Source organism: Calypte anna, chromosome Z, assembly GCF_003957555.1.
Source record: "Calypte anna isolate BGI_N300 chromosome Z, bCalAnn1_v1.p, whole genome shotgun sequence".
Taxonomy (NCBI): domain Eukaryota; kingdom Metazoa; phylum Chordata; class Aves; order Apodiformes; family Trochilidae; genus Calypte; species Calypte anna.
Genome location: NC_044274.1, coordinates 18,156,381 through 18,176,436, shown reverse-complemented (window position 1 = coordinate 18,176,436; position 20,056 = coordinate 18,156,381). Strand labels below are relative to the sequence as shown.

The 20,056-nt window shown below is 41.8% G+C and overlaps 1 protein-coding gene across 2 annotated transcripts; it reads right to left on the bottom strand.

The window, feature by feature from the left end:
- Positions 1-758: 758 nt before the first annotated feature.
- Positions 759-8,085, bottom strand: FST (follistatin). Of its 2 annotated transcripts, none has more exons than XM_008500140.2 (6): positions 7,774-8,085; positions 5,383-5,574; positions 4,729-4,947; positions 4,134-4,358; positions 2,867-3,097; positions 759-2,157 (listed from the first exon to the last, which is right to left on the bottom strand). In XM_008500140.2, exons 1-6 carry the CDS (start codon positions 7,853-7,855, stop codon positions 2,075-2,077), a joined length of 1,032 nt encoding a protein of 343 aa, XP_008498362.1. In that variant the 5' UTR covers positions 7,856-8,085; the 3' UTR covers positions 759-2,074. The 2 variants fall into 2 exon arrangements, with proteins under 2 accessions (XP_008498362.1, XP_030323548.1); XM_030467688.1 differs by having other exon boundaries at positions 2,942-3,097.
- Positions 8,086-20,056: the final 11,971 nt, after the last annotated feature.

Genomic DNA, 20,056 nt, shown 5'->3' with positions numbered 1-20,056 from the left:
AAGCAATAGGAGGATGAAGGACAGGTTGTTTGTTTGGGGTTTTTTGCTATTATTTTGAATACAATATTACAAATGCACACCTATAGTTTTTATTCATAGTTATAGTATTCATAGATGAATAAATTATATTTCCTTTGAGTAGTACCAAACAATCCATAACAATTTAAGAATTTATAGTAAATAAGCTACAGAAGAATATAGCAGGAACACCTTCAAATACTATTTATATTTAAACAAAGTGGGTAAACCAACTGCTCTGAGGCCTCATTTCAACACAGTATTTAAACCACTGTAGAATAAGGTACTTTGGTATGCTTTTAAGTTTTATACAGTATGACAGACAAATTTTGATAAGTGGGACTTTATCCGGGAGAACCCAGGTACAATAAAACAGGATTTTGGTCCCAGCTTTGCTTACAACTGTTACTTTTCTTCTGTTCCCTGTACTAGTATCCATTCTTAAAAGTATGACCAGTCTAAATATTGGGTCATCAAGAACTTCTGAATTAACCTTCTTCTTGGGAGAAAATAATTTCCCAGTGATGTGCTCTTTGATGGCTTGCTGGGAGCAGGTTTTATTGCCTTTCGTATAAATTGTTGATACATCTTGAATATGAGCAAGTAAGCCATGTTTTACTTTTTCTATTAGTCATCTAAATGTCGATACAACTGTGACCCCAGTCACTGGATCTGAAGTTTAACAAACATTCAAAGGCATATTCAAAACCTTTTAGAGATACAGCACTTTAAGACATTCAAGAAATGACAGACTTTTTATTTAGAGGTTGGATAAGGAAACAGGAAGGCCAAGTCTCTTCTCCTCCATCACTGTACATGGATTTAAAATTAATTAATACCACTTTACTGGAAACATTGCTTCTGTCTGGAAAAAAAAGGGCTTTTTGAATCAATGTCATCTGAAAGCTTTGGCCTAAAACAGCATGTTTTCCTGCCATGCACGAGCCTCCACTCTTCTAACCACCAGTATGGCTTCTCTGCATCAGAGAACCAAGATGCTTTAGAACCAAAAGCTGAGGACTGCCTCTAGGGAAAATTCTGGTTTTTATTTTTTCACTCATCATTTATTTACAAATACACATTATAACTTTTATATACATTGCACATTTACATGGTAAAAAAGTACAAAACTATATATTTAAATGAATTTATATTTAACTCGCCATGTTTGGAAATATAAAATTGCATCAGGAAAAAAGTACTGTGAAAAGCAAGAAACTTGAACTAATAAAGCTTTGATATAATTTTTAGTGACACACTGATTGGGAAAACTTTGAAAGTGGTACTGCAAGACCATCTTAAAGGAAACACCTGATAAAACATGCATGTCACAAAAAGTAAAACAATAAAAATAAAATAAAACCTTTATTCTTATTACAGGTAGCTCTGTAGCTATTAAAAACCTTCATAATCCAATTACTTTGGGTCTGGAATTCGTAAAGTACACTGTATATGCTCAGCACATGGAGATCACTTCACTACATGATGTGATCAGAAGTAGATAAAAGTGAAGTGGAAGAAGTTTCCTTAAAGATCGCCTCACTGCACCCTGGAAGTATACTTTTCAGATACAACCACCTTTTGGTCAGTCAAGATTCCTTGTAAACAAAAACTGGAGGGATCTTTTATGTATAGAGCCAGCAAGAATGAAAATCCAATAAATAAGCATAACAGAAACTGACATGCAAGATTGTTAAAGTGAAAAAGAGTTAAGATCAGTAAAACAGAGACGTAAGATCATGTGGGTAAGCTCTAAGGAATGGACTTGTATAGTTCACAAGAAAAAAGAAAAGCTTTACTTTACAAGCAGAGACCTCACAATAAATAACACTGCTCTTCCCGTAACGAATAAATTTCTTCAAAAAAACAAGGTGTACAGTCAACCAGACATTTTATGTATAAATTATAAAACATGACACAGTATAAATAAATGTCTACCAGACTCAACTATATGTATACTTTTTTTTTTTCTCCCCAAAATAAATAAGCATACACTTATTTACAGTACGGACATTGATTTTGTGCCCAATGGCTGTTCCAATAGTGATGGAGGTTTTTACCACTCTAGAATGGAAGATATAGGAAAGCTGTAGTCCTGGTCTTCATCTTCCTCTTCATCCTCTGGGTCTTCATTAATGGCTAAATAGGGGAATACAGGGGAGCTGTTGTTTAAATAAGGACAACAACAGCGCAGAAGCAGCTCAGTGCATGTTTTCAAAGCCCTCTGAACAGCCATAATACAGCGTTGCATTTTATGCGACTTGTAGTGAGATGCTCTTTGGCATCTGCTGTTATGGAATAAGGGGGTTTTATACATAACCTATGAAGTCATAACTGCAGAAAGGTCTGGAGAATCAATGGCTCAGGTTTTATTGGCAGATTCCTGAAATCAAATACAAATCGCTCTTGTGTGTCCTTCATTCAGAGTTAGTAGAGGCAACTGTGCTAAACCAGGTGCCCATGTGCTACCATTAAGCTTGTTCTTTTGGACGAAATTATGAGTTAATCCAGGTGTTAATAAAGCAATCAGCGAAGCACACGAGAGCAGACAAAGTAGGAAAAAAAAAATGCTACAGTTACAGTCCTAGGACAACCTTTTTCTGACAAAATGAATTGTCCTCAGAATATCCCCAAAACTCCAACTTGAAGGCCATCTGGCTGTTGGAGAACTATTGCATTTTATCCGTAACCAAAGTGTGTGCGTGATACAGACATACTTATATGGCACATTTACAGTATCTCGAACCTCTAAATCAAGCTTTCTTTATGTTTAAAGATGCAAGTCTTCATTACCTAGTGATTGCCTTCAGAAGCCTTAAGTGTCTGCAGAGCTAAAAATCTCACTTACAGTTGCAAGATCCAGAGTGCTTTACTTCTAGAAGCACACCCATGGAACAAGCTGCCTCTTTCATGGCACACTCACTCGGGTAAGTTGTGTTATCACTGGCACAGACTGCCTCGTCTGACTTGCTTTCAGGGCATAGCTCATCGCAGAGAGCGCACCGACCTCTGCCAACCTTAAAATCCCACAAGCATTTCTTCCCAGCACTGCACTGAATGTCTTCACAGGATTTGGCTTCTAAAAATACATACAGAAGAGTAGAGGTAAGTGAAAAGACAAAGAAAAGAGAAAAGCAACAACAAACAACCCCAAACTCCCTTTCCCCTGTGAACTGTGAACAGACAAAGCTTAGACACAGTGGATGTGATGATACTTGCTGATTTTGCTCAAGCAAGTAGTCCCTTGGACACCATTGCCTGTCTATATCTGGGGGAGGGAAGACAGATGTGCCAGCAGAGCTTGGCCCTGGGAATACAGAATTACATCTGACTATTGTACATGACCTTCCTGCTCCATTTAATGTCAGTGGAAATTCAGTTCCTCAAATTAGCGGTAAGTGCAGAATTTGCCAACACATTCAGCATTTCTAAATCAATTATTTTTAAACTAACCCACACAGAGTAGTTGTCTACAAGACTGGAAAGGGAATTCACTTCAACATATGCCAACTGAAAGCAGATTCTCCCCCAGACTCCCCCAATAGTTCTGGGGGGAAGAGGCTGCCCTGAGGGTGCTTCCTTTTAACAGGCTTCACCATCAGTCCTTTCTGGAAATCACAATACAAAATGTCAGGATGCACAGAGATTATTTTCCTATCCTTACCTACCAACTGTCTCCAAATTCTGCAATATTTCTGCAGAGGAAAAAGTGATCAGATGTTTCCAATTAAGTTAAGGAAAGCTTTGCCAAGACCACTTGAAGACAATTGCTTCCAGGAATCCAGATCCACTGAATATGGAGACCTTGTTATACTGCTACAATGTCATCATCTATTTTATGGTGGCTACTTCTCCCTTGGATACTAATGTCATCACCCACGGTGATAGCACAAAAAAGCAGGATCAGGTCTTCTATTCCCTCACCCCTGCTGCAATCTTTTCTGGGGCAAAGCTCACCCTTGCTCACCCTTGTCTTTTTCCTAGAGGGGAGTGCTAAGCCAGGCTGCTGGAAGTCTCTCCTCCTTTCCAACCCTCCCTACATCCATCCAATTGCACACACCATACTCTGCAACATCTGATCAAGGAAGGTCTACCCTTCCTACTGAGATACTTACTGATGCATTTTCCTTCGTAGGCTAATCCAATGGATCTGCCCAGCAGACAGGTAGCTTTCCTCAGGTGGCAGGCACTGGCGTAAGTTATGCCATCATTCCCACAGAGATATTGTTCAGGAGATGTAGGCTCTGGGCAAATTCGATTGCATGTCACGCAGTAGGCATTGTTAGTTTGGTCAACCACACACGTGGAGCTGCCTGGGCATAACACATCCCTACAGGTCTCTGAAGAAAAACAACAGAAGCACACAGTGATTATTGGAGATCCCAGAGCCCCAGGGAGGAGTGAATAGATGACACAATGAAACAAATGATCAACAGCACTCAGTATCTGTTGTATCTCAGGCTGTTGGAGGAAACCTTCCCCTCTCCCAGTAGCTGGTGGACACAAGAGCTGCTAGACTGTGGGAAACTCGCCATGCAGCTACATCTTTGTGTGTTGAGTGTGGTTTTACATCTTTGTGTGTTGAGTGTGGTTTAGTTACTAATTTGCAGCATTTGGAACACCGCTCTGGTTCCTGTGGGAGCTCCTCCCTACACTCAGACACACACCCCTTGGAATTTGAGGGACAACAGATTAGATTTGCAAACCTACTTTTGCATTTGCCCTGATACTGGACTTCAAGTTCGGGCTGTTCTTTACATCTGGCTTTGAGAAGAGCACACTCGTTCCTGTAGGTTTTCCCATCTAAGCCACACACGGGGCCCTTCCAAGTGATATTAGAGCAATCCGGAGCACAAACACACCGAGGTTTGTTCTTCTTGTTCATTTTACATTTCTTCCCGGGTCCACAGTCCACATTCTCGCACGTTTCTTATGGAAGGAAAGAGGCACCACGTTAGTTCCAAGCATATAGAACACACCTGGTGTCAAAACTGCTAGAAGAATAAAACCACACGGTGACCCAAAGTGCAGAGAGAAAACACCTTTCTAAGTCTGAAGGGAACAACACTCGCGGGAAATTCCCCCAGCTGTTGAGGGCAGGAGGAGCGAAGTTTCCTCCCATCCTCCCCGTTATGTGGGCGACGGCCGAGCATATATAGGAGTCCCTTCGCTGATGGCGGGGCTGGTGAAAGACACCCCTCAAGAGCCCACTGAGGAAGGAAGTGAGAGGACCGCTCTGCCGTCTCCTCCCAACACCCCCCCCCCCCCCCTCAACCCCTAGCTCCTTCCTCGCTCCTCCGCCCACCCCGGTCTCTGCCTGAACAGATCCTCAGCAGAGAGCGGGTCGCCAGCACCCCCCCTCACCTTTGCACGGGATGCAGTTTGGGGCTCCCCCATTAAAAATCATCCACTTAAAGAGCGTGTTGTCGTTGACGTCCTCCTCCGTCCATGAAGTTGTCAGGCGGCCGGTCTTGCAGCACTCCTCCTTGCTGAGGTCGGTTTTGTAGAGGACCTGGCAGCGGCCGTTCCGCGCCTGCCGGAGCCAGCAGTTCCCAGCTGCGGGAGAAAGGAGGGAGGGACGGGGACAGGGGCGGGGGGAGACACCCAGTCGGATCAGTGGCACTCACCAGTGACCCAGACACAACACGTGCGCCTTGCAATGACTTTTACTAGACTGTTTACTTTATTTATCCCATTTCATAACTCGCAGCTACTCTGGCCCATTTGGGAGAGCAGTTTAAAAAACAAACCAAACCTATCAAAGAAAAAAAAGAAAAAAAAAACCAACAAAAAAACAACCTACCCCACAACCAAACAACAAAAAACCACCCAACAAACAAAAAGCCCGAAACAACAAAAAAACCACACCAAACCACACATAAACAAAAATAACTACCAACCCCCCCCAAAAGAGCAAACAGAAAAACAAAAACCCAGACAGGAAAAAAAAAAACAAACCAAAAAACAAACAAACAAAAAAAAAATCCGATAAAATCAGGACGAGGCAGTTTTCGGAGGTATTTATTCCATATGTAGAGCAGAAGGAGCACTACCGGCACGTGACAGAGACTTGAAAAGGATGTGCATTTAAAAGGGAATAAAAAGAAAATCGCGCTTGCAAATTCTCTCCTCCCCCTGCCCTCTCCTCACGGCGGCTGCACAGCAGCATTGTTTTAGTGCCGCACAGAGTTTCAGACCCAGCCCATTTTGCAATCTGCATGAATTGGGAACATTTGCTGTTAGCGAAGTCTTTCGAAATCTCCACGTTTTGCTGCTTCTATTAACAATGTCTTTCCTTCACTAAAATAAGTGAGCAGAGCTTCAATAAAGTGACCAAAGTACAAAAAATACAAGGGCACATTAAATAGGAGGTCTCTACTGAGTTTAAAAATCGATCAAGCTGGAAAAGTTATAGGTGCCGTCTCTCCCGCCAGCATTTCGGAGGAAAGTACACTGTCCTTAAACCGGATAGAGTAGGTTTTATCGGTGTGTTGTTTTTTTTTTTTTGTTGTTGTTTTTAAATTTTTTCTTGTGTTTTGGTTTTTTGCTTTGTTTTGTTTTGTGGTTTTTTTTCCACTAGTATCCCTGTTATTTGTGGAATCAAGCCAAGAACATTAGTCCAAGCAACTCCCCCTTTTTTAGGTGGAGAGTTTTGGTTGGGATGAGTCTCTCGTGAATAACCAATGTGACTTCTCCAGCAACTCAGTACCAACTGATTCCGGTGCTAATCCAGCCAAGGGCTCGATCCTGCCTCCTTACTCTAATGGGAATGTACCGCAGAGAGAGGTCAGGATCAGCCAAGTAGAGATGCCGCTGGGCGCGGGGGAAGACTACCCTCCCGCTAAAAATCATTGAACAAACAACGCCCTAAAAAAATAAAGCTCTGTGTCTTACAGTTGCCTACATAAGATTAATTTACGCTCTAGCTCAGTAGTGAGGGAGGAAGAAAATAAAAGGAAAAACATTATAAAAGCAGAAATGGTAAGACATCCAGTTAGTAATTGAAACACAGTCACGATAAGGGAAAAAAGTCCCCAAACTAAAAATCAATATTCCCCTGTGTCGAAAGAGGGCTCTTAAGAGTTGTCAATATCAGGTTCGGGTTTGTTTTGTTCGCATGGAAAAAAAAATATCCACAACAAGCTACTTAAACATACTCTTCAGTGCAGAAGATTTTACAGCAGCAATATTTATTCACACACACACAAGCGCGCACACACACAAAAAAAAAAAAAAAAAAAAAAAAAAAAAAAAAAAAAGAGAGAGAGAGAGAGAGAGAGAGAGTGGAAGAGTGGTATGGAGAAAATCCCACGAAAAATGACCACTTACTGGTTTCTAAAAATTTCATTTGCAATTGTGGGGCTCCCCATCACCACCCCTCCTTCCGTCAGACAGGAGAAATATAAATCTGAGCTAAATTACCAACAAACTTTGAGCACTTATTCGAGTGCTGAGACTAGAAAAGTTCCCTCGGGATGCTGCACTTCATTCATGCTGCATAATAACAAAAATATCAAGAAACATTGAATCTGTCCTCTGCCTATGCAGAGCAGTGCGAAGATCTGATCAAAAAGGACTCTAAATGACACCTCCTCACCTCGGTCCAAAGCAATCCCATGCTCACAGTTAACTTCTGTCGTGTTGGACCTTGGAGAGAGGCGCTTAACACCGCAAGCAAACTAAACCGTTCCCGAAAGACAGAAAACAATAGTAGTAATAAAGAAACATTTCTGCGAATAAACAATCCGGTCTTACCCTGCACTGTGTGATCTTCCATGAAGTGGAACAGAAACACCAGGAGTAAGAGCATGCCCGGGTGGATTCTCTGATTTAACATCCTCAGTGTAGCAGGGAGTGCGAGCGACACTGAAACAGCGTGAGGGGGAGTAGGGAGAGGGAGCGAGCTCTAGCCAGCCTGCTTATGATCGCTCTATTGAATGAACGTCAGGCTCTGAATGCAGTCTCTCTTTAAATCTATACGGGGGTCTTAGCTGTCTGCGGTGGGCGGTCTCCTAATGTGTGTGTGTCTGTTCGGGGGTGGGGAGATTTAAAAAGTTCAGTGTGAATCAGGTGACATTTTCCACCTTCTGGAAACCCTCTCCAATGATCTGCTCTAGGTGCACGCACACACACACACATACTCACACACACATACACACACACACACACACACACACACACACACGCGCGGGCGCGCGCACACACACACACACACACACACACACACTCACAGGCGCGCACTCGCGCAGCCCCGCGATAGTCCCTGCGCGGCGGAGACGCCCGGAGCCTTTGGCGCAGCGCAAGCCCCGGGAGGCAGCTCAAGCCCCGACCTTCACGCCCGCGGAGCCGCCAGCGCCCTGGGGGACAGAGACCCGCAGGGGTCGCGGCTGCCCGGGGGGCGCCACTTGTCGGCGTCGTTCCCGACGGCGCGGCCGGGTGCGCGGGGGGGGCGCTGACGTCCCCGGGTGGGCGAAGCGGCTGCTAATAATGAGTCCCAGTCCCCGCACCTCCGACGGGCTGGCGGGGTCGCAGCTCGCTCTGCGGGATTCGCCCCAAAAAGAAAACCCAAACCACGAACCAACCTACCGACCAACCCCAAACCTTTTTTTTTCCCCCTTTTTCTTTTTTCTTTTCCTTCTTTAAAAAAAAAAAAAAAAAAAAAAAAAAAAAAAAAAAAAAAAAGTAAAAAGAGCCAAATAAAAGTTTAATACCCAGGGCTGTACTCAAGTGACAGCCTTTTCACTGGGAGCCCGGGAGGACGAGACAGGAATGGGGGCGACGTAGGCGGTCTCCTTTCAGAATCAGAAAAGATTGCAACATCGATAATGAACTTCTAGGGCACTAGTTTATTAAGCACAGTCTGGCATTATTCGCCCCTTAGAAAAGTTGGCGGTCTCTCATTTATAACATTTTTTGGCACCGCTGAATGAAACTGAGTAGGCGATATTTCCTTTTATACAAAACGATTACTTAACGGAAAATGGTATTGTTTATTCAAAAGCTGCCTTTTTAATTTCGATTCTTTCGCTTTTCTGAGCCACCAAAGCACAACAGACTGCGAAGTATGCAGACAGGAATGCCCGGACAGTGCCGGGTCAGGGGCCGGTGCGCCGCGGCTGCCCGCGCCCTCCGCCCGGCCCTCCCCACACCCCTCCTCCGCGCTCCCGCCCTCCGGCTCCCCCCACCGCCCGCTCCCTCCCCACAACTGCAAATAACTCAGTGATAACAGATTTTTTTCCACCAACTGCAGGAGATAGTGCTAATCTTTTAATAAAAGATCCCATTACAATGGGATCTGTCTGGACAGACTATAATAGATCCAGAAATACAGCCGTGCTAATATTAGAAGACAGTTGTTTGGGTGCCTCAGACCGGGGCCTGGTCCTGCTTTGAAAGTGGGCATGAATCACAATGTCCCTCGGTACCACCTGCGGTCACACGCATTAAGAAGCAGACTGGTAAATGATTGACCTCGCTGCATTTTTTTTTTTTTTTTTTTTTTATTATTATTATGATTATCGTCCTGAGCAGCGCCGGGGCATTTTGAACACTTCAGAAGCTCCGAGACTCCACATCCTTTTCAATCTTTCCCCAAATTTGTGCCACTCTCTCTCTCTCCCGCTTCCACCCCCCTCCCCCCCACTCCCCTCCCGCCTCTCCCTCCTCGCTAGCCGGAGCAGCTTTAATGCAGGGTTGCTTAGTGCCCTCTAATGGCAGACGACATTAACAATTAATAGCAAAAGAGGCCGTACCGCTGCGCCGCAAATGAAAGGCCGGGTTCAAAACCTGTGTCTGCTCCCGCAGGGATCCTGGACTCAAGGTTCCCCTAGGGGTCGGTGCACCCTTAGACCTCCCACACCTCTCTTGCCTCCTCGTTCGCCGAGCAAACAAGTGCTTAGCGGGGGGACAGCGAGCATGGCTCGGCCCGCGGTGGGGCGCGGAGGAAGAGGGGCGCGGAGCTGGCCGAGGGGTGGGCTCGCAGGCCTGTCTGCCTTCGCCACCCCTCCCGAGGCCCATTTTTCAGCTCTCCCCTCTTACTTGTCCCCGGGCTCCGGGCCGAGGCGGCCGCTACACCCGGGGACAGCAGTAGACACCCCCCTCCCCTCCCCCTCCCACCCCCTCTCTCCCTCGAAGCAGCGGCGGGGCCCAGCCGTCCCTCAGCCCAGGGCGGGGGTCCCGGGAGGGTAGGCAGGGCGGGAGCGGTGCTGCCGGGTCGGGTACACCTTCCCTCGGTCGGTTTGTCTGTGGTTTTTAATAATTGGCCAACGCGGTGTTTATCCTGGTAGTGCTTTCAATTACAGAGAGGCATTTTCAGGCCGTATTCCTGGAAATGAGATGCCTGATGGGTCGATAACGTTTGCACATGTGCTGCATGCGTGCATCATCAGGAGATCAATATGATTGCGCTGGTATGGAGATTTGTATCACACCTGTTCTCTGACATCACATAGAAGCAGCTGCTGTTTCTTTTGTTGTTTTCCTTTTTTCCCCCCTCTCTTTTTTAAAATTATAAAAATTGGGTTTTTGTGTAACAACATGTCAGGGGTATATTGTGGAATTAGAAATGCTTTCTTCTTTCTCACTGTGTGCCTCCCTGTATGACTCCCCCACCCCTTTCTGCTTTGCTAACAATCACATTTAAATTACCAAAAAACCAATAGGGTCGATCTGAATTGTCAGACAGCACACAAAAAGAGTGTTGTTCTCAGCCTAATGGGTTTTAAAACTTTTTTTCTACAAGAAGTTTATGCATTTTAATACATGTTTTTGGATGAGAATCCAATCTTTGCAGCTGGCCCTGATCTTGGAATAATGAATCCTTTTTAAAAACCCATATACGTGAACACTTGAAACTTTTTGAAAGTTCAGATTTAGCTCTCAATTTACATAAAATATATGTCTTTGTCCTATCTGTAATATAGATGTAGCTACAACAGGCTCTGTAATCCAAAATACTAAGTGGCTGGTCTCTGAGGAAAACTGCAGCAAAATACTGAGTAGGAGGAAAAATAATTCCCAAGTGTAACCTTGTGTGACATGTGCTATTAACATCCATCCATGCTCATATATACACATATACATATACATATACATATACATATGGGTAATATTTGATTTGTGATGAGTCAGTATTCATCGTACTAATATAATGTATTTTCTTTTGCTCTTTTCCTCTCAGCATGCTGCCTCTAAACAGAGGAGCTGTTGCTTGTATCAAGAATGGACTAGCTCAAGACCCTCTCTTCGATAAGGAGTGTGTCTGCATAATGTTTTTTTGAGGATAAGGATAGGACTCCTAGAAAAAAGCTGAATTTTTTAAGAGATCTGTATGTTGGGTGAGAGCAAGTGTCAAGGCCTATCTTGGCACTTCCCAACTTAGCATTCAAGGGAAAGTAAAAGACTCCAACCACCCTCCTGCGGTCCTGGATGTATTCATCATTCGATGTGGTTTCTCACACAACTGGCTTTTCTCACAGAGCAAGTACTCAAATAAAGTCCTCTTCTGGTATAAGACTTGTTAGCCTCCTTTATTCTCATCTAATTGTCCTAATTATCACAAAAAGAAGGGCCTGTTTCTGGAAAACTCGACTTTTACAAAGGTTCTTATCTTTGGTATGACATGTACCAGATTTAAGGACTTTTCTGAGCAGCATTGCATGGATTGATTTTATAAACTTTCCCCCAACCTTTTTTTTTTTTTCCTTAATATAGGGAAATGCAAGCCTTCAACAGCTTTTTCTGTAGAAGTTTTGTGTGCTGTTTCTCAGCATGAAGTAGCATAAAATCCTGGATTATGAAGGTTCATTCCTTAATCTGTCTAAGACTTTTTCAGGAAGCACGAGCGAACCAATTCCTCTTAAAACTAAGTTATAAAACATATTAATTAAACTCTTAACATTAAGTGCTGGATATGTGTGCTTTTACACTGAAAATTTCCCTACACATAAGTGAGTCTGTTAAACTTAGAATATGTGTGCTATTGGTGAGTCTTATGCTTATCAGTTGATTACAGGTATATTGAACAGCTATTTTTCTCTTTTAGTTGACCTAAAAGCTAATGTCTATTTTCAGATAATGGGCAGTAGATTGAATTAAGAGTTAGCAGGGTCCTTACCTAGTTAATACTGCTGGCAAAAGTTGCAGAGGGAACGTAAGTTTGATGATCAGTAGATATGTGGCAAGTCACATCTGACAAGCTGTCAAGTTTTTTTGACAAGACATCAGGAAACAGGGACAGTACCTGAAACTTCTCCCTGTGGTTCAGTGGGAGAAAGGAACTGAGCATCATTGAGAAGTCTGCTTGTAGGCAGTGCAGAGGAATACATTTTTGCATTTTTCCCTTGCTGTAGTCAGAACAAACCAAGCTGTCTTAGGCATGCCAAAGACATTTTTTTTCTCTGCATTGGTAGCACCAGAATAGAGGAAGTGCATCAAGCCTTATTATTCAGTACCCATTACAAACAGGATGTGATGTGATAAGGTGAAGTTTAATGAGTGAATGGAATGAAAACAGGTTACTGAATAAGTTACAAGAGCTTTCCAATTTATTAAGAACTTGGTCATAAGCACAAAACTGCAGTAGAAAATAGGAGTGGAAAAAAATGTAAGGAAAGCATTAAAATTAACTGTCTGAGGAATTTAAATGAAAAATAAAGTAGTATACAGTTGCTTTACTGATTTACTTTACAATTTTCTGTAGAATTGCAGAGAACAGAAGACAACTAGAAACACAAGCCATATAATTTCAAGGGAAGAAAAAGACTCTGCCCTTGATGGGACTACAGTGTTGTCAATCACAGCAGGAATTTTGGATTGATTGTAAATGACATTTGGAAAACTTGGGAAAAAAAAAAACCAAACCAGAAAATGTAGCTATTGCTGGAAACCTGCTCTAAATATCCCTTTAGAATGCTACTGTTTTAAGTGAGTGCCTGGCAGCACCACTCTGCTCTAGACAGGCAGTTACCATGCAAAAGCTTAAGAAGTGGAAGGGAGTGTGGAAAAAGCAAAGCTGTCAGGTAGAACAGCCTCTGGAAGGCCATTTCAACTTGGGCAGCATTAAGCTAACCTTTGGCTGTCTTAAGTCATGTACTTAGAGCAGTATGGCTCTTGCCCAGCTTCCTGACTGGCAAATTGCCTTTGCTACTTCTACAACTCTGCCAAGTGGAACTATGTCATATTTGGTGATAAAACTTCAAATTTTTAAGTTAAAATTGTAGATAGATGAGGAGCCTAGTACTTTAGGAACGGAGGGGTTATGTGTGGTTATTGGACTTTTAAGGTCTGGAATATTTTGTGTGACAGACTTCAAAAGACATGTCAGTTGGCAATCAGTTGCAGCTGGAACAGGATTGGAGACTAAACCCGAGATTAAAGTGAGGCTGGACATAGTTTGTAAATAGCAGTTGTGAAAATTCAATTAATTTTACCATTATTTTTCTTCTTGCTAGTTTGATTCTATTAAAGTTAATGTGAAGGGCATATCTGATTCATTGGATGTGTGGAGTCACATAATTTCCAACTCCAAAAAAGGTTCTGTTTGAATGTAAATCCTGGCTTGGAGCTTAAATGGAATAAAATCGCTGTTAAAGGTGATATCCATAGCCAACACTGACAAGCTGGAATATAGTATGGCAAAAAGAGTAACAAATGGACAATTTCCAGCTCAGTGCATGTATCTGGTGATATACTGGATCTTGCTTCTAGACTGAGAGTGCATGCTTCTAGACTGAGAGTTGCAACTATGTCAAAGTTGCAACTTTGTTAGGGAAAGATCATTAACTTCTTATTGAGATTTGTATTTATTTTATTGCCCATCAAGGAAAAGGATCAATTTTAATGGTTTACATTGTAAGATTAGTGGAACCAAATGGATTTTAGACTGCTGTTTAGTCAATGGCATGTTATTGGGACATTATCAAAATTGTCGTACATGGTACATGTTGATAAACTGCAAACATCACCTTCTAGTACTGTGTTGTGCATGTTGGTGAATATATGGAATGTGAAGAGAGCAATGAACTAAACAGACCTCTGAGCAAAAAAATACCTTAATTAGAATAATTGTGACAAAGAATATTAGAGAAAGTAATGGCTATGATGGAAGCAAAGAAAAGCTTTTTTCCAGATCTGAGGAGAGATGTTTAACTGTAGTGAGCAGAAAAGACTTGTAATATGATAAACCAAATTCTTATTTTTTATTCTTTTTCTTTTAATTTTTTTTAAATAATAAAAAGCACATTGTGCTTTAAAATTCTGTTTTGAGGTCTGTTATACACTGAATGTGTGAGGTCTGTTATACACTGAATGTGTGAAAACTCTTCATAAGTCATAAATTTTTTCAGTCCGTTAAAAAACACAGTCCTGCTATTCCATAAACAACAGTGATTTTGCAGAATAATCTTTTACTACAAACCTTTGGTAGAAGGTATTATGCTGTACTAAGTATCAAGTACATATACTAAGTAAATGGCACTTCAAGTGACTCTGTGGACTTCTCTTACTGCAATATAAAATAGTGGTATCTCTAGACCTTCTGAAGTCTTACTTTGAAGTCAGGATTTTATGGAATGAATATGAATATAATTATTAGCTAGTAGTTTGGGAAGGAAGAAATAGGACAGGGTAAAGTATGCTTTCTTTTGAGACCTCTTGCATACTTTTTTTTGGAAGTGGAGGCCCTGCATGGTTATCTGAGATTGTTGGCTTCAGTGTAGGTGCTGTGAGAATCATCTCCATTCAGCAGCACAAAAACTGGCTTGTGTTCTCCCAGTACTACCCTGAGAAGGGAGTCTAGAAGGAGGTAGTGGCTCCTGTTCTATCCACTGCCTTCATCATATGAAGTTCATATATGCTTTCTGAGCAGCCAGTCTGTATGGTACATTAAATCCTCTTCCTCCCTGGATGTCTGGGAAAAGAGGAGATAATGCATCTTCTGTGCACAGGGTAGCAAGTTCAGTCACAGGTCTGCATGACAGTTCATAATGCATGGGTTCAAGCCTCTGCTTTCTTCCTCTTGCCCTGGCCCTTACCTTCTCTAATGATCAACCAAGTCCTTGGTTTCTTCTGGTCATTAGAGTGGAACTGATACCTGTGGGCCTCCAGCTTTAAGAACCTGCTAAACCCAAGACTGTGGTGAGAGCAGGAAGTGTATGCGTGGAGATCATCAACATCTCAGATGAGAGAAGCTGAGACTGATACCGACAGGTGAAGGACCTCAGCCATTTTCCCACATGATGTGCCCATATGACTCCAGCTGCTGCTCCAGAATGTGCAAGCTAGGTACATGTGAACTTAAAAAAATGACATTAAATGTCTCTGTTTAAACAACTTGAATCAAGCATAAAATGATGTGCCCAAAGACATATGGATAGCCTGTAGAATAGTAGGGGCAAATTCTCAACAGAATCTGTCTCCCCTGGCCATTCGTTCTTGATGGTGTATTGCTTTATCTCATTTATGGATGCAAAAATCAATGGACTAGGCCCACACTTCAAAATGTGAAACAGAAGTTAGTTATTAAAAGAAAAAATATTTCACAAATACATAATGAAATTCTGATGTCCAGGATTTGGTCTGTATTAGGTGACTGTCTTTTATCGCTATTACATTTACTTGTGAATCACTTTTTTTGAAGACAAAAGAACTTTATGAAGTTTGCTTGTGAAGTTTGTACCTATTTCTTTTATTACAGGCAGTAGAGGGTGACAGCAGTTTGGCTCAGTGTCCATGTGTTCCTTAATTCTAGCCTAGCAGTTCCACCTTAATTGCACAAACTTGAACGTTCCTTTTCCAAACCTAAAGTCAGTCTGTTTCTAGTCCTTCATCACACTCATTGGCCATATCCTGCTGAGCTCATTGACCTTTCTGAGTGTCTTTCAGGAGTCATGAAAAAAAGAACTTTTATGGTGGAGATGATGAGAAGGTGATGTAGTCTCCTTTACAGCTTTTTAAGTGAAGGAGGCCATCTCTGTGAATGGGAAAAGTCATGGTGTAGTCTGAAATTGACCTGTCAGAGCATCCAAACTGCTTCTCACATGAATGCTGTAATAGTGCTTTTCATGATATAGGAGCAAAATCTGCAAGTCTGGGAAAGACTTGCAGGCCCCTGCTTCTCTATAGTGATGGCAATAATGGTTAACTAGAGGGTGGCCTAGATCTTGTGTCTTTCATCAGAGATTCACAAGAGCCTTTGCCTTTAATGACGGCTCACATTAATGGCAAGCTGCAGCATTGCCAAGGTCAAGTGTCCTGAATGTCTGCTCATCATGAGGTTAGAGTCAAAGAAGTGAGTTTAAATAAGTAGGGTTTAATTGAGTTGCCTCTCTTCTATTTTCTGGCTTCTTACATGACAATTGCTTTTCTGTGCCTTTCTGCAGAGCATTTGATGAATTATTAAAAAAAATACAAAACTTAACATCTTGATATGACATCTGGATTATAGTAGCTAGTGTTTTTAAGAATATTATGTGTCCTTGATAGAAATACTAGAATTTTTAACTAAATTCAGGCCTCTGTGGTGGAGGGTTGTGCTGGCGATGAAGGAGGAGAAAGCAGTTGAAATGGCCTACTTTGTGGAAATACGGTTGTCAGAGAAAGACATTTTTCTCTGTATTAATTTACAAAAACTCAAGGGTGTTTGGTGGCGGGGCAGAGAAGAGGGAAGGGGAGGTAAAGCTAGGGGTAAACAATAGGATAATTAGAACCTCCAGGGAGAGCTGTGAATTAGAGCACCAAAACAAACTTACGCTATTACATTTTGGTGTTCATAGCATTTTTGCAGATTAAAAAAAAAATCTTAAAAGGGATCTTAGCAGTAAATAGATAGTAAGGGAGTTTTGGAGCAACAACTTGAAAATCTGAAATTGAAATAATTTCAAATGTTCACTACTGCAAACTGACTTATGCCTGCAAAGAATTCATAAAATAAGAGAGACCTCTTGAGGACTAAGGATGAATTCCATTAGCTCCATTCTCCTGAGATGTCTTTGGTATATGTGTAACTTGCTCACCTATTCATAAAACAAAGGAGAACTGAATAAAAGAAAGCATTCCTGAGAAGACCTAAGTCAGAACTGATCTGACATCCATTAGGTGGAAAGTAGTTCTGCGGTCAAGAAAATGCTTCATCCACAGAATCTCGAAGCATGCTTTAGTAACCTGCTACTAGTAAAACACAAATCCTGAAAAGAATTCATTCTGAAGTATCTCAAAGATGAAGACATAACAAATCTAGACAGTAAGAGAAACATTTAAGCATCAGACTCTGTGTGCTATTTGGCTCAAACCACAATATCCCAAAATTCAATACTGCAAGTCAAGTAACTGAGTCTTTTGAGGAAAATAACAGCATACCAGCAAAACCTGCAGTGTCTGGAACCATTTAGAAATGAAATAAAACTACTATTTTTAGTCTGTCTTGTTTAAATTTTTAAGATCTTCTTTAAGCCTCCTCAAAGTTTGTTAACGCATGCTTGTCATTGTTATCCTGTAGCATAACAGATGCAGGTAATTTCTGTTATCTTCTAGGATATTCTAGTAAGACTGCAATATGAGAGTGTTGGTTGTGTTCATCTTAGTGAAAAGAAAGAAAAAAAAAAAGGAAAAAATTAAAAATGTTTTGGAGCTCCCCAGAAATAAAATCATATTCTTCTCACAGAAAAAGGAGATTAAATCCTGGGGAGCTTCCAACCTCAAGTTAAAAAAAAGTAACAATCTGACCTGTTGTTTAGTGGTGATGAATGGTCACAGATAAAAGTATCTTTGGATGTGGGGAGAGAAGGTAGGTAGTAGGGGTTTATTTGCAATTTTGTTGTTTTTTAATATTTCTTTTTCTTTGAGTGATAGAATGTTTGTGATTCAGTTACAGGCAATGTCCTTTTAGATGCAGAATCGAGATTATCTTTAAATATCATCTCTCTTTTCTGAACACTCCTTTTCAGACTAGATAATACAGGTTGAGGTTACTAGGCCAGGACACATCATTTTGACAGTTATTAAGCATGACTTGTTATTTCAGCCAAACTCTTCTATGATAATTCCTTTTTTAATGTTGTAAGCATGCTTTATCTTTAAAAAAGTAGTTTCTTTTTTATGTCATGGGAGAAGCTACGTAATTCAGTGCTTTCTTTTGACATGATGTCTTACAATCAGTCAAGTTTTCTTGTGCCATAGGCAGCAAATTCAGGCTATTTCAGATTTGTAAGGGAAGCTTTAAAGGCTCAGAGAGACAGAGAGGGGAAGAGGGCAATACTTTGGGGTTGCATGCCTTACAAATTGCTCCTGCAAGAAAAGTCAGTTGTGTAAAAATAGAGGCTGTACCACTGCGTTTGGACAGTGAAAACTGGCACTACACTGAGTCAGAGCTCACTGGCCTGCCTACTGCTGCTGCTGCTTAGCCTTGTCCTGTAGGCATTACCCTCTAGTGGAACAGGATGGGATTTCAGTTGCATGTGGGAAATGTCTCCAATGTCTTTCAGACTGCCTGCCACAAGGGATGATCCTCCTGAGCCCACTCTGGTCGCACCCCCACACTGATGGCCTGAAAGGCTGTGTGGAAAGATAGATAACCAGCGAACATCTCTCCAAAGTTGTGTTTCTACTGTGTTCTGTGAGGACCACAAGGTAGGGTGCCCTCTTGGATGTCCTGCCTCTGCCTGGTTAAGTCATAAACCATCAAGAATTACACATGGTTGCTCTAGATTTTCTCATGAAGTCTCACCTTGTTTGCTGTTGGCTATTCTCCTTCTTGTGGACAAAACAGAAAATAGCAAACTTTTGATCATCTGAATTCCTTTTAAAGTCAGTAAATAGAAATCAGCTGCAGAGATATCAAGATGAGACAAAAATGGAAATGGGTTATTCTGGGAAGGTGGGTCGAGGCACATCTTTAGGATCATAAAATTGATCCCTTTTTACATTCAGATTGTCAGTAGCTACTTCTCTTGATTCTTTTCTCCACAAATTTAACCAGGTGACCTTTTCACACTATGAGGATATCTTATTTTGTTCTTGGAATGGATTGCTTTCCCCAGATAGCTACTGTAAGGGAAGACAGAATTTGATGTACACAGATAGTTGATTTCAGAATATAATTGCTACCTGGGCATACTAGCTGTAGCTGTATTTAAAGGGATAATTCATCCCATTAGAAATAGTTGAGAACCAAACAAACAGGTTTTATTTCTCCTAGGTCTTAGGAGAACACCTTCAAGAATCCACTGCCAAGGTATTGGTTATAAATGGACTGACATTGTACATGTAAGGTTAATTGGCAAAGTAGAAGGATGGATTTGGTGTTAAAATTAAACATAGTAGTTGGAGAATCCCTACTGATATTTCTTGTGTCATTCTGAGAGACTATTTTAATTTGTTTTGCCCTAGGCCACTGTAAATTTATGGTAACCACTGTATACCCGCATGTTATAATCTGAATGTAATTATGAATGAAATATTTTGTCACAGATGGGGCTGCATCTCTGATATTCTGGATGAGGACCCCCCTCTAGCACCCTTCTGGAGGTGTAAAGGGAGCTTGCTGCCAGGGAGGGGAGTGACATCCTGCCCCTTAACAGCATACTGCCTCTGCTGCCACATCCTAGCACTACTGGTGGCATGTGCTGAAAGAGGCCCAGATGACTTCTGCCTCACAAATGTTTCCCTCTGCTGCTTGCTAACTTTGGGGCAGCAGGGAAGGGGAGAAAGATGTGTGTCTGTGCAGGTGAGGCTACAGAGTGAGGCACAATTTCCCTTGAATCAAAACTGTAGCCATGTAAGCAGCCTGCACCTCTGCTGTTGGTACTTTTACTTCTTAACATAATCTTTAATTCTTAATGCCAGTTGTTACCTGTTCCAAGACTCTGTCTAATGCCTGCAGCTCTTTTTTGTCTTCAGGTGGGATATGCATTCCATGACTGTGAAGGGCTTTGCCTGTCAGTCTAACAGGGGTCAGTATTTTTAGATTTCAAGGAAACCTTGCAAAGTAGCTATGCAATTTGTTCTTATCATTCAAGGGATTTTGATGGCAGATTCAGAGTAC

Bases quoted from the DNA above. Each gene is read 5' to 3' on its own strand.
- FST (XM_008500140.2), bottom strand. From the start codon at position 7,855: ATGTTAAATCAGAGAATCCACCCGGGCATGCTCTTACTCCTGGTGTTT. The intron at 4,948-5,382 runs GTGAGGGGGGGT...TCCTTCCATAAG, and splicing joins AAACTGCATCCCGTGCAAAG to AAACGTGCGAGAATGTGGAC. The intron at 2,158-2,866 runs GTAAGTGAGATT...TCCCCTATTTAG, and splicing joins GCACTCTGGATCTTGCAACT to CCATTAATGAAGACCCAGAG.